Source organism: Fulmarus glacialis, unplaced genomic scaffold (assembly GCF_000690835.1).
Source record: "Fulmarus glacialis isolate BGI_N327 unplaced genomic scaffold, ASM69083v1 scaffold40898, whole genome shotgun sequence".
NCBI lineage: Eukaryota > Metazoa > Chordata > Aves > Procellariiformes > Procellariidae > Fulmarus > Fulmarus glacialis.
This window is the reverse complement of record NW_009228384.1, coordinates 1-12479: the sequence shown is the minus strand read 5'-3', so window position 1 is coordinate 12479 and position 12479 is coordinate 1. Positions and strand designations below refer to the sequence as shown.

General features: G+C 38.0%; 1 protein-coding gene across 1 annotated transcript in view; it reads left to right on the top strand.

Moving 5' to 3' along the window:
• Positions 1 to 12470, top strand: part of LOC104080916 (MARVEL domain-containing protein 2-like) — a gene marked incomplete at both ends in the record, with an annotated part of 12845 nt that extends 375 nt beyond the window's left edge. The window contains 7 exon segments of the mRNA XM_009583461.1: positions 1 to 367; positions 1932 to 1964; positions 3156 to 3292; positions 4173 to 4344; positions 4758 to 4808; positions 5515 to 5619; positions 12241 to 12470. The exon segment at positions 1 to 367 is cut by the window's left edge and continues 24 nt beyond it. Of these exon segments, the coding sequence (XP_009581756.1) occupies positions 1 to 367; positions 1932 to 1964; positions 3156 to 3292; positions 4173 to 4344; positions 4758 to 4808; positions 5515 to 5619; positions 12241 to 12470 (1095 nt within the window).
• Between the last annotated feature and the right edge of the window lie 9 nt (positions 12471 to 12479).

The window sequence follows — 12479 nt, the reverse complement described above, 5'->3', positions numbered from 1 at the left end:
GGCGGGAATGGCATGGATAGTCACCATAGTGCTGCTGGTGCTGGGCATGTCGATGTACTACCGGACTATCCTCCTCGATTCCAACTGGTGGCCTCTGACCGAGTTCGGAATCAACATGGCCTTGTTCTTTCTGTACATGTCGGCTGCCATAGTGTACGTAAACGATACCAATCGAGGTGGTCTCTGCTATTACCAGTTGTTTAAGACGCCGATAAACGCATCTTTTTGCCGTGTAGAGGGAGGTCAGACAGCAGCAATCATCTTCTTGTTCATCACGGTGATCATCTATCTAATTAGTGCGGTGGTTTCTCTGAAGTTATGGAGGCATGAAGGAGCTAGGAGACACCGGGAATTAATGGAGCGAGAGGTAAGTCGTTAGTTACCATTTTGTATCTACTGGGTATGGAGTGTTGGGGAGCAGCCGTAAGATCCTTCCGTGCTGTAGACAGAGTCATACCAGGTGTCTTCTCTGCAGCAGGCCCTCGCCTTTGAGCCCTTTCGCCAGTCTTAACAGTATTTGAGATCGCCAAATGAAAGGCTTTCTTAAGATGTCTGATCCATATTCTTGGACGACAACTTTTTTTTTTTTTTTATTTACTTTGGTAAGGAGCTGGCTCTGTTCTCTCTGTTCTCTACTCAGCTCTTCCTGACATCAGCTGATGAGCTACTTCCTGGTGTGTATTTTCCAAACAAAGGAAGAAATGAACAATGTGGTTGTTCAGCTGTTCAGTAGGGTTGGGCTTAAAGCCACCTAGCATTTATTTGAAGACTGTGCTTTCAGCACATGAAGTGCTAGTGTGAATGACCAGAAGAACATGAAATACTTATTGTTACTTTGCAAGCAAAATTCCAAGCTACTTCTTTATGACTTTTCAGTTTTCCTTACAATAGGTGTTGGAAAATAATAGTAATAACAGAGTTGGCGAAATTTTAAACTTCACCTTTTTCACATAAAGTACTTTGCATTGCTGCTGACCTTGCCCTTACTAGAAGCATTCGATACTCGCCTGGTTAATGATAAACTGTAACAGTAGAGACTTACCACTGTCAACTGGAGAATTCAAAGTCGTTTGTGTAAAACCTCTTTCACGTTTTTCACAAAAAAACCTTTAAAAATCAATTAAACTTAATATAGCATAAAAATTAATGTACGTGAAGCCTACATAAGCCTAAGTTAAGGAGGGGTCAGCATTTAAGTGATTTGAGTAGGAGAGAGCGAGTTTAAAGTTGCATTTCCTCTGCTCTGTGACTGCAATCTGATTTGCAGCATTTTCATTTAACACTGGTTTTCATTCCACCATCTTGCATGAAACTGAGACTCCCCTTTTGAAAAGTACATTGCAGCTCTTTTATGAAAGTTTTTTAACCAACTTTTAGTATGTCCTGCAAGAATGAGGTGATTGCTGGAATTACACAGGTGTTCAATCACTCTTCCCTGTTAATATCCATGTTCTTTTATGCCAGTTACTTAATATTTCTAAAGGGAATATTTTTATAATATAGGTTAGGCTCTGGAGAGTGCTGTGCAAAACTGCTGCTGGTTGAGCTACCGGTTAGTGCACTGTTGTGTTTTCTAGGCAATGAATTAGGCTGCAGAGTGTCAGTGAGTTAATACGGGCTGGAATGTGCAATAATAAAGGAGACTGGGAAGTGGATGGAGTATTTGCTGCAAGCTGTTCCTTACAGCTATGCTCTGGGAGAGCCTGTCGTCGTTCTGGGTTTTGGGTGGTTGGTTTCGTTGCACTGATCTTAAACGGTCTTTAAATCAATTGATTTGAAAATATTCCATATGCTAAATTCCTTCATACCTCAATATAAAGGTAATTCTCTGTACAGCATGATTTTGAAAAAGTTCAGATTTTAAGACTCTGTGCTTTTGCATACTGTATTTGCTGAAAATAAAACTTACGGTTCTTTCCATTTTTTGATAGATGAGAACACAGTCCTCTTTTCCAGAAAAGAAGGTAGGAAATAGGAATTTATTTTTCTGTTTACTGGTATTTCCAAATGGTTGTTCTTTTTCTTGTGACTATTTTGATTGACCTACCTATTTATTTACTTATTTGGCTTGGAAAAGATTAGGTTTAATTCTTTAACGTAGTCCAGACAACATTCTCCTACTCAAAAGATTCTGAAGAAGCTTGTAAAGAAGTTACTACTAATTAGGCTAGGTTATAAAATTCACTGGAAATAGCAAATCTGATGACTGCCTCTGTACCCTCTATTATGAACCCTGCATATGTACTTATGTATGACTGCTTATGTACCCTCTGTGCTCTTACCCTCTTTTATGAAGTGACAAGTTCTGTAGCATTTATCATATGTTTGGCAGACATGGCGAGAACAGCAGGTCATCTGATGCGTTGTAGTTTAGAGGCTCTCTTTTCTCCTGGCTGTCTGCTTAATTTGGAGGTGAGCCAACGGAAGCACAGTGGTAGGTGCTCTGTAAGTTGAGCTGGTTCCTGTGTCTCTGAGGCTGCTCCAAAGATCTCCTCGCTGGTTTTGAAGTGTCAGCAATTTTAGTGCTTCTGCTGCATAAAGATGCCATTGCATAAGCTACAAAGATTGTACAGGATCTTAACAGCAGATGTTGATGATTCCCAGATAATTTATGGTGTATTTATTTCAGTCTTAAATGTCACCTGTTAGATACTGTGAATTTCCTACCGCTCTCTGTTGCTTCAGTACTGGGTCAGGATCCTTTTTTATGTGTTCCAACAAGACTCCATGTGCTTTTATTTCTGGACCAAGGGATAAATAGTGCAATAGGAAATCAGGGGAAAAAGGGAACTCCAGAGAACTGAGTGATTCCTGTTCATTCACAAATTAGATGGATATCCAAGGAAACTTCCCTAAATTATCTTTTTAAGACATACAATACAAATCTTTCCAAGCCCCAAGAAGTATTTATCTGTCACTGGTTCCGCTGTTAGGACAAACTGAAGATGGATACTGTGTGTCAAACATTACTGTAACTCTTTACTAATTTTCTAATTACTATAAGGGTTGTAAGAAATATCTATGATTTGCTCCTACTGCTGCTCAATGCTTGTGTCTCTGTCTTCAAATGAGTTGGGTATTTTGTGGTTTATGTATATTGCATTTGAAGTAAAACTGACTTCCTTAAGAACTACTTTTTTTTTCCTTTAAAACAGTATGAAAGTGATGACAGACCAAGAGAAGAGGTCACTTACAGGCAGCTTAAATCAGTGGAAAGAAAACCGGAACTACTTAATGGTCATATACCTGCAGGCCACATTCCTAAACCTATAGTGATGCCAGACTACTTAGCGTAAGTGACTTGACTTTGGTGAATAATCTTAATGGAGAATACCTGAATAATATTTTTCACTCAGCATTTTTCATATATACACTCATGGTTTCTCTGCCATGCATGTGCTATGGGAACTCATAATTCTTTATTAAGTTAATGTTAAAAATAGAGAGGATGGGGGCTGGTATAAATGGCATAGGACCAGTAATATAAATAAAGAATCTTAAATTTTAAAAAACCCACCCAAACCTCAACTGTTAAAGCAGAATGTTATAACCTAGCAAGTACAATAACTGCCAAAGGAACAGAAGACTACCACACAGACAATTTAGAAAAAAATAAAATACACGGGAAATTACTTGTCTTTTCAGCCCCTGAAATTTGACTGCTCTTGTACTTTCTAAGTGCTAAATCTATAATACGCCCCCTTTTAAAGGGTAGGCGTTTCCATGGTGAAGTATGAGATCATAAATTAATTTTTATACTATTTGCCATAGACTAGGGCACAAACTGAAACACAGAAGGTTCCACCTGAGTATTAGGAAAATCTTTTTCACTGTGAGGGTTAGCACAGGTTGCCCAGAGAGATTACGGAGCCTCCATCCTTGGAGATACTCAAAAGCCATCTGGACACAGTCCTGGGCAACGTGGTCTAGGTGGCCCTGCTTGAGCAGGGCAGTTGGACCAGATGTCCTCTGGACATCCCTTCCAACCTCAACCATTCTGTCCTTCTGTGATTCTGTGATTTCAATGCTTTACATACATGCAAATTTCAGCAAGTTATAAGATTAGCAAACAATACAGAAATACACTACCAAGGTGAAGGGTCCATGTGTTAGTTGAAGTCCTATCTCTAAAACTAGTCCTTGAAATTTTTTTTTTTTTTTTTTTTTTTAAGGAAGTACCCAGCAATTCAAACAAATGAAATGCGAGACCGGTACAAAGCAGTATTCAATGATCAGTTTGCTGAGTATAAAGAACTGTCTGTGGAAGTTCATGCTGTATTAAAAAAGTTTGATGAGCTTGATGCATTGATGAGACAGCTTCCTCACCATCCAGAAAGCATATATGTAAGTACTTGTGAAATGGGCTCATGGAAGACAGGTATTAGGCAGTTTCTGACTGTCTTTAGCTACGGCACAATGTCTTGTAATGCTGGCAGTGACTTGGTGGGAGATAAAGTTTCCCCAAATCTGTTATTTCTTGTTTGGTCATCATTCAAGAATACGAAGTTGCAATGAAGTTGTATACATGTTTTTCTGTTGGGTTTTTTTTAACCCCCATGCTAGTAGCTTTCAAGTTTGAGTGAGTTACAATTAATGTACTTTCACTATTTCTCAAGTACAAGATTTACAATTAAAACATTGCAACTAGAATGGATTGATTAAATGAGAATTTTACTTCTGGCGAGTATTTTGTAGAATTTACATGAAGATACGGAGTACACTCAAAGTGTTTAAAAATGTGTGGTCTCTCTCATTAGGAACAGGAAAGGATATCAAAAGTTCTGCAAGAATACAAGAAGAAGAAAAACGTGAGTATTTTCAGCTTTACATTACTAGTGAATCTAATGAATAGCGAAGAGAGTGTAAATAGCCAACATGTCTGACACTAGGTACAATTTGCTAGCTCAGGGTATCTGTAGCTACTACAGGGCTTTGTACATTTTTGTCTTTTAAAACTTTGGCAAAGTTAGGACAAAACCCACTCCACTCATGCCAACAACCTGTTTTGAGAATAATGATTCCATTAGCCAGATGTGGGGAAAAAAAAAACCCAACAGTTAAGTATTTTCATCTTCTGAGGGTATGTCTCATCTCTTAGCATTCTGCATTCAGAAGACTGGTTATTTTTTGGGATCCAGTTCATTTGTATTCACTGACTGACACAGCCAACAGATAAGTTAACAACTTTTGGGGGGAGGAATTTATTAGACATACCACAACACACCTATAAAATCTAAATTATGTAGTAGGATGTCATTTATATTTGCAGATTTCTGTTTAAAAACTGCTCTGTTTACTAAGTGAGTACAGCATATAAAAGCAGAACCTCTTTTTCCACCCTTTCATGAAGGAAGGGGAAGCAGGAAATAAGAAATTGTGGCCAGGGAAAAAGAGTGTCATTTTGGAGAATATTTATATACTATCCTTAATCAAGAACATAATTGATAATAGACTCTTCTTGGAAGAGTCTGAAAGTGTAATATATTAATGTAAAGGTTTTTGTATTTTTGGCAGGATCCTGCATTTCTGGAGAAAAAGGAGCGTTGTGAATACCTAAAGAATAAGCTTTCTCACATAAAACAACGAATTCAGGACTATGATAAAGTTATGAATTGGAATGTAGAAACTTAGCTATCCACTTTGTGGATACTATTTTCTATTTTTTAAATCAATATGCATATTTTAAACTATTTATTTACTCTCAGAAGAGTACACCTATGGGGATTGCTTAATCACTTTGTTACTTATTTAGATATTGTACATTACTGGTAGGTTTTGTATGCAGATTCAATTTTAAATCAATGTAATGAAGGTATCAGATAAGTTTAGAAAACCTGTGCTAACATTCTGCTTTTATTAAACAGTACACAGCATGGCCTCTTAAATATGAATACTTCATTTGAAAATTATGTATTTGCAAACTTGCAAAGCCCACCAGAGAAAGCAGTTCAAAATACCATGTCAAAAGTTTGCACAGAAATGCCATTAACAATTTCAGATTTTATTTATAGGTGATGTCTTAATGATACCAGAAAGAGTTGAACTGTTCTTTCTGGCTGGGGTTTGGTGGAGCGCTTAATCATGTTGAATAATTTTGGCAAGTCGAAAATTAGTTTAATAAGACTTTTTGTATTGTATTTCCAAATGCTCTGCTGTATGTAAGAAATTATCTGGAATTTCACCCAACAAGAGATGCAAAATAACTTCCTATTTAAGCAACCATAGTATAGTGGGGGTGGATGGTGGGTTGTGTTGGGGTTTTGTTGTTTGGTTTTGGGGTTTTTTTATTCCCCTCTTCAGAGATGATGCAACAAATTCATATATTGCCGTAAAGGAATAAGGTACAGGCTGAGACTCATGTTAGCGTTCCATTAGTGTTCCATACCTTTTCTGGGTCATCTTAGTAGGAATCCATGGGTTTAAAGGCAAAACACTTTATTGTTCATCAGCAAGTAACAGGACTTTTTGTCTAGGCAGCAGCTGTTTGTGAACTTGGCATTCAGAGATAAGTACGGCAAAATTAATTCTCATTCAAAGTATAAATTATTAGTATCCTTTATGAGGCCAGGTAAAATGTTTTAGTAGACATGCTTTCCAGAGCATATCTGCATAAATTCAATACATATTTTTATATTTTTATCTTGGGGATAGGTTTGTATATGCAAATGTTTTCATAAGCCAGTAAATTTTCTCTTTGGATCCCTTTTCACATCTTTGTTTACTCTTTTTACTTACTAAAATTGTTAGAAGCATTTATAGTTTCTTTGTACAGTTTTCTACAACTGCAATTTGTTCTGAAATACATTTTAAATTAAAAAAAAAAAAAACCCACCATTGTAGCTGTGTTATTCTATTGCTTACAAAGGCATTTTCTTAGAAAAAGGTGCTCTGATTAAGGTTATTTCAAATTTTGTTAGCAATCATTTTTCTTTAAAAGAAAGTTTTCAACTTTCGCCTTAATTTAAAGGCAAGACATCAGGAAAGCTGTTTCCAGCTTAGAACAGTGATGGTAGTACCACTTCCGTTCTTCAGTACTGGAAATGCATTAATATACCTCGCTCTGGCAGTTTTATCCCTTCTGATTTTTGAGCCCTTATCATTCACGCTGCAATCCTGATGGCTACAAATCCACTTTCATATTTATAAAGTTGACATTCCAATTTTATCAGCCACTTAATTCCAAGAGTTTTAGTGGATGAAGTTAATAACACAAGACAGCATGGGAACACAGAGAATTTGAAAACTTGGCACCTCTTCATTTGAAAGCTTTCAGTCTCATCTACCTGGAAGGTGTCTCAGTATTTTCATCAGTCTGAAATCAGATGACACTCAGTGCTATCCCTTGTTCTCCCTCTCTTTTCAGGTGCCTCTCTCTCTCTGGTTCAGGTTTCTATTCTTTCCAAAGAGGAGGAAACATCTCTATCTTACAAAGGAGCTGGGCCAAGTCTTACATACCTATTGTGCTGTATACTTGTTAAACTTTTCTTTGTAAGACAGGTCCTTGTCCAAATCCCTGCAATCTAAACGATCTCTCACTGTACATCCAGGTTTCTCATTTTTTCTCAGTGGGAGTTCTGGGCATTGCATCAGTACCAGGAGAAGGTGGTTAATCCAATTTTAAGGATCAACTGATGTTTATAAAGTGCTAAAAAGAATCACTGACTCCGATGTTTTCTTTGGAAGATTCACAGTCTGCACCCTTAATAGGTCTTCCTCCTGTGGGACACTGAGACCTAGCTCCAGGCTCCCTTTGACAGTGATCTGAGTTTCAGTCTCTGCGAAACTGGCTCCTGGCCCCTCAGACAGTGCCTGCATAGCCTCTGCAGAACCATCGTGCTTCTCCTTTCCTGCAAAGTTTCCAACAGATGGGTTGGGTAGAGGGGACACCATGCCTGTGCCTCGAACAAGGAAATAAACAAAGGGGAGACAGCTGTGTGTGGATTGCTCCACGTTTCCCAGCAAGGTGCCACAGGTGTGGCTGAGTGGATTTTCCAAAAGCTGGAGAGAGACGATATGTAGGAATACTCAGTTCTGCCAGCCTTTCGGGTTTCAGATGGGATTAGTGCAGTGCATGGTGCCCCAGGAGAAGGCATTTACCTTCGCAGTGCAGGAAGTCCAGCAGGGCAACACGTTGCGACCATTACAGTAAATGGCTTGCTCAGTTCTGGATCTGTTGTGGACCTCAATACTGCTAAGCAGGCACTTTCAGTGCATACAATTGGTGAGCTGGTTTTGCTCTAACCTATTAATGGAGGACTGAAAAGGGCCTTGTCAACAGTGCTGTGAACATCCCAAAAGAAAAACATTGGTCTAAGAAACACTTTTATTTGAGATTAATGAAATAAGAATTAATGGTTTGCGTTTCAAATGCAAGACAGAAACTAGGAGGAAATTGAGTGAGAATTAGTTACAATCAGAACTACCAGAGAAAGTGGTCTCTTGATAGCCTTGAAGAATGGAAGGTATACTTCAGACAAAACTGAAGTTACTAGATTATTATCATCTCAGTCTCTCTCTGCATCTCTGTAGTCTCAACTCTGTGAATCTACATTGTTGCATGTACGTGTAAACAGTCTGCTGTGTGGTCTTACTCATGTGACTGGGTTTTTGCAGAAGGTAGTTAACATTTATTTGAATCTTGCCAAGTAATATTGCTCAACATCAATGGGCATACAGCATCCACTTTCAACTACAGCCTGTCCTCAGACACTGAGTGTATATAACAACAACTTTTATCCTTCAGTCTTCCTCTTAGAAAATGCCTGCCTGGCTCCACAGATCTACAAAGGGAAATGTCCAAGAGACTTACATTTTCCAAGAATATAGTAGTTTTCAAACTGGACTTCAATAAATCAATAAAATGGCTTTTATTTTTGTCTTGATATCCTTGATCAAGATAACTGTGGCAACATCTGCATACTCTTTACTAATCTGTATGTTTTTGCAGGGCAGATAAAGCAGCGCCTAACAAATGTAACCAAAATTTTGTATGGCATAGTAGGGTGGACTAGCTTTCATGACAGTGTATCAACTAAAAATACTCATGGCAATGAAAAACCTAATTGACTTGGAATTGTAGAAGAAGCTATCCAGTATTTAGTTTATTAATCTCAAAATTGTGGTGGGATTTGAAGCATTTGGACAATCATAATCTACAAAATTATTGTATATCCTGCATTCCTGTCCAGCATTGAAATTCTTGGCCTTGACAATAAAAAATATCCCTGTTCCTCTCTTCTTCTATTAAAATTGTCAGCTTGCAGCCATTTTTCCATTTCGACGTTTTATAAATTGGATTTTTTCCTTCTTAAAAAAGGATGGCATGTGATCTAGTGGGAGTAGATCAAACTACAACTTTGTTTCAGTTCCTAGAAGCAAATCTTGATTTCTTAAACTAAAGAATTCCCCTTTTTTCCATCTTCAGTAGTTTTCATTGCTTTCCTTCAAAATATCTTGGATTTTTCCCAGGTATGGTTTAATTGAAAGCTAATTAATTTCTCCTCTGATTCCCCTATATTTATAAGTTGCTCCTGATCAATGCAACAGGCTGAAGGATACAGAAGCGAAGTTTTTCCCCACTCCTGTTTAAGGAAATGTTACTACTGTTTAAATGTTTTCTTCCTTATTAAAACCACGACATTGTCTTACTTGGCTGCAGAGTGACACACCTTAGAAACGGATGCTCGGCAATTTTCCTGTAATTCAAGAGGTCAAACCCAGTCTTGGCACACTTCCACTGTATCCAGTAAAGTTATGATTGCTCTGCAGAGAAATTGGCTAAAACTATCTCTAGCTTTATTTACCTAATCCTTGCTGTGATGCTTATGAAATGGAAACTCTTGGTAACATGAGATGGATCAGTGCTGCTTGGAATTATTTTAGGTAGAAGCAAAACATAATCACGTAACATCAAAATACCCAAAAGTAATTTGTTAACCTCTTCTTGTATTTTGATGTTAATCTGAAAAGATCTCAAATCTTTCTGCACATGAAAGAGTACACTTCTGCATAACTGCATTTTCTTTTTGCTTGCATTGTGGGAAAGCAAATATTTGCAAGTTTTTAAAACTACATGTAATTTTCACTCTAACAAAATAAATCATGAGACATTCATACAGTTCTAGAACCTGCACTGTTATCCTGTTTAGATGTAGATAAAGACCTTGTGGAATTACCAGAACACGTAAAATAGCTATGATGTATTCTTTCATGCCAAAAGATTGCTTCCCTACTATTCCCTGCTATTCCTAAAATATATGCACTCTGTAGATGTCATTGGGTTTCTTCCTCTCTACCTACAATTAGGTAGTTGCAGTAATTTTCCTTTTCTACAACTGTATGTAGTATTCTGTTCTGGAGATACATAAAAATTATATATAGGCATGTGTAAATTATATGTAAATAATTTTTTTCTTTTTCACAGCATATTTCAGATCTTGGTAGTTTTGAATTCTGATCCTGTTTTTCTATTAGTGAGTTTGTTCTGCTAACAAATCTGTCCCTCTCTTCCCTTGTACTTTTGTATTTGTGTTTTTTCCCTGCTGTCTCATTCTCATGAAGGCCAATCCATCCTGTGGCAACATTTTGTCACATGTCTTCTTCTCAAGTACTCTGACATTAATCCATAAAACTTGAAAATGCTTTTCTTATATTTAAACAAATCATCCTCTAGGTTTAACAATGTGAACTAGTTGCTGTTGTAAACTCCTGAATGTAGGGACCATGTTGTGCTTCATTTGGCATCAACTGGTGTGATATTACTGCAGAATTGTTTGTCAATTTCTGGGCATAGCAAAGTAAGGGTAATGGCAGAAAGTTACTATTACGTAGTTAAACGTAGTTTTATAATCTTTAATACAGTAGTTGTGAAAGGTGCTTAGTTAACATCTATAAATACAACAGTGCATTTTCAATGTGAGTCGCACAAGCTGTTTTCTGCCTGCATATGAAGATAATCACTATTACAAGTGCTTGTGATTTCTTCTTTGGAGAGAATAAAAGCCCCTCCTGGACCTATGTACAGCCGAAAACCCAGTATTTCTACTGGGTATGAAAAATGTGACTGATTTTCTTCTTGACGCTTTCTTTTAGTGTCTAGTCAGAGTTTTGTGTGTGCAAACAAAACAGCCTGTTTCCCTATTTTGAAAAGCAAGTGAAAAGGAAAAGTTGTAGCTTCAGGAAGTCTTAATCTCTAAGAAATCACTACATTACAGCATCTTCTAGGATAGACTTGTGCTGTTTTATAGACCAAAAATAAACTGTTTCAAAGTTGCATTTGGCATGTGTGGTTAGAACTCATCCAGCCCAGTATCTTGACCAGGCACCGCTCTACTACATTAATCAGTATTTCAAAATCTCTCTGCTGTAATCTGTAATGCCAAGAGCTGCTGGATATGAACTAGAGTCCTTCTCATATCTTTCAGGCCACCTTTAAAAATAAATTGTATCCTTGCAAAGGAGACAACAATAAATGTAAAGATATGTGAAAAATGGAACATTTAGTGAAACATAACATTTAGTGAAAAACTACATTTCTTTTGGTCAGAGCAACTAGCACACTCACTCAATAGAACACGAAGCATCCCAACCCACTTTTTAAATGCAATTGCCAGTTAACTGTTCACAGCTTTGTAATAATAGTTCATTAAAAGAAATCCGCAGAGAAAGCTATCGCAGCAAAACAAGAGCCCAGCCTGAAAGGGTCATTCTGAATATGGTGAGATTATTCTACACGTTTGCAAAAACGTGTATTACTGAACTACTCAGTTTGCTCCCATGAGCACATTAAACCCACAAAAAATATAACTTAAACTTTGCAGCAATGAATGAATTCCGAGTTCTGTATTTTAGAACAGAGTTAAAGCAGTGCTTTTGCTACCGGGATAATAGGCAGTTACTTTCATTAAGTAACTGATGAGCGTAATTATGCATTAAAATTCAATGCTACAATATATGTAAATAATGGTCTTTTTCCAGGTTCCTGGATTCTTCTGTTAATTACTGAAATTACTTCGGTTAGTTACAGAAACACCATGTAAACCCAGATAGTGCCTTAATCCTGTTAACTGGTCCCTGAGAGATGATCGAGGGCCGGTTTGACCTGACAGAAACTTACCGCGGGCTCCATGCCCGCACTAGTGATGTATCCACGACGCATTTTTGCTACGCTACCATCTTTTTAATAATTTAATTGGAGTATTTTGATGTTGTTGTGAAAAAATATCCTGTATTTAATTGCAGCGGCAGCAATATTTTCCTCGGTTTGAGATGCCGAGGGTCGCCCGTTCACAGGAGCCGCTGAGGGGCCGGGCAACTTCGTTCACGCCCCCCCGAGGGTCCGTTTCCCTACTGGCGGTGAGACTGGGCCGGGCGGGTGCAGCCTCAGAGCATTCTGAAGCTCGGAGCAAGTTAAACCTGGCGTTACCGGTGGCAGCCACCGGGCCTCGCCTCGCCCCCTCCTGCGAGGGGACGTCAGGCCC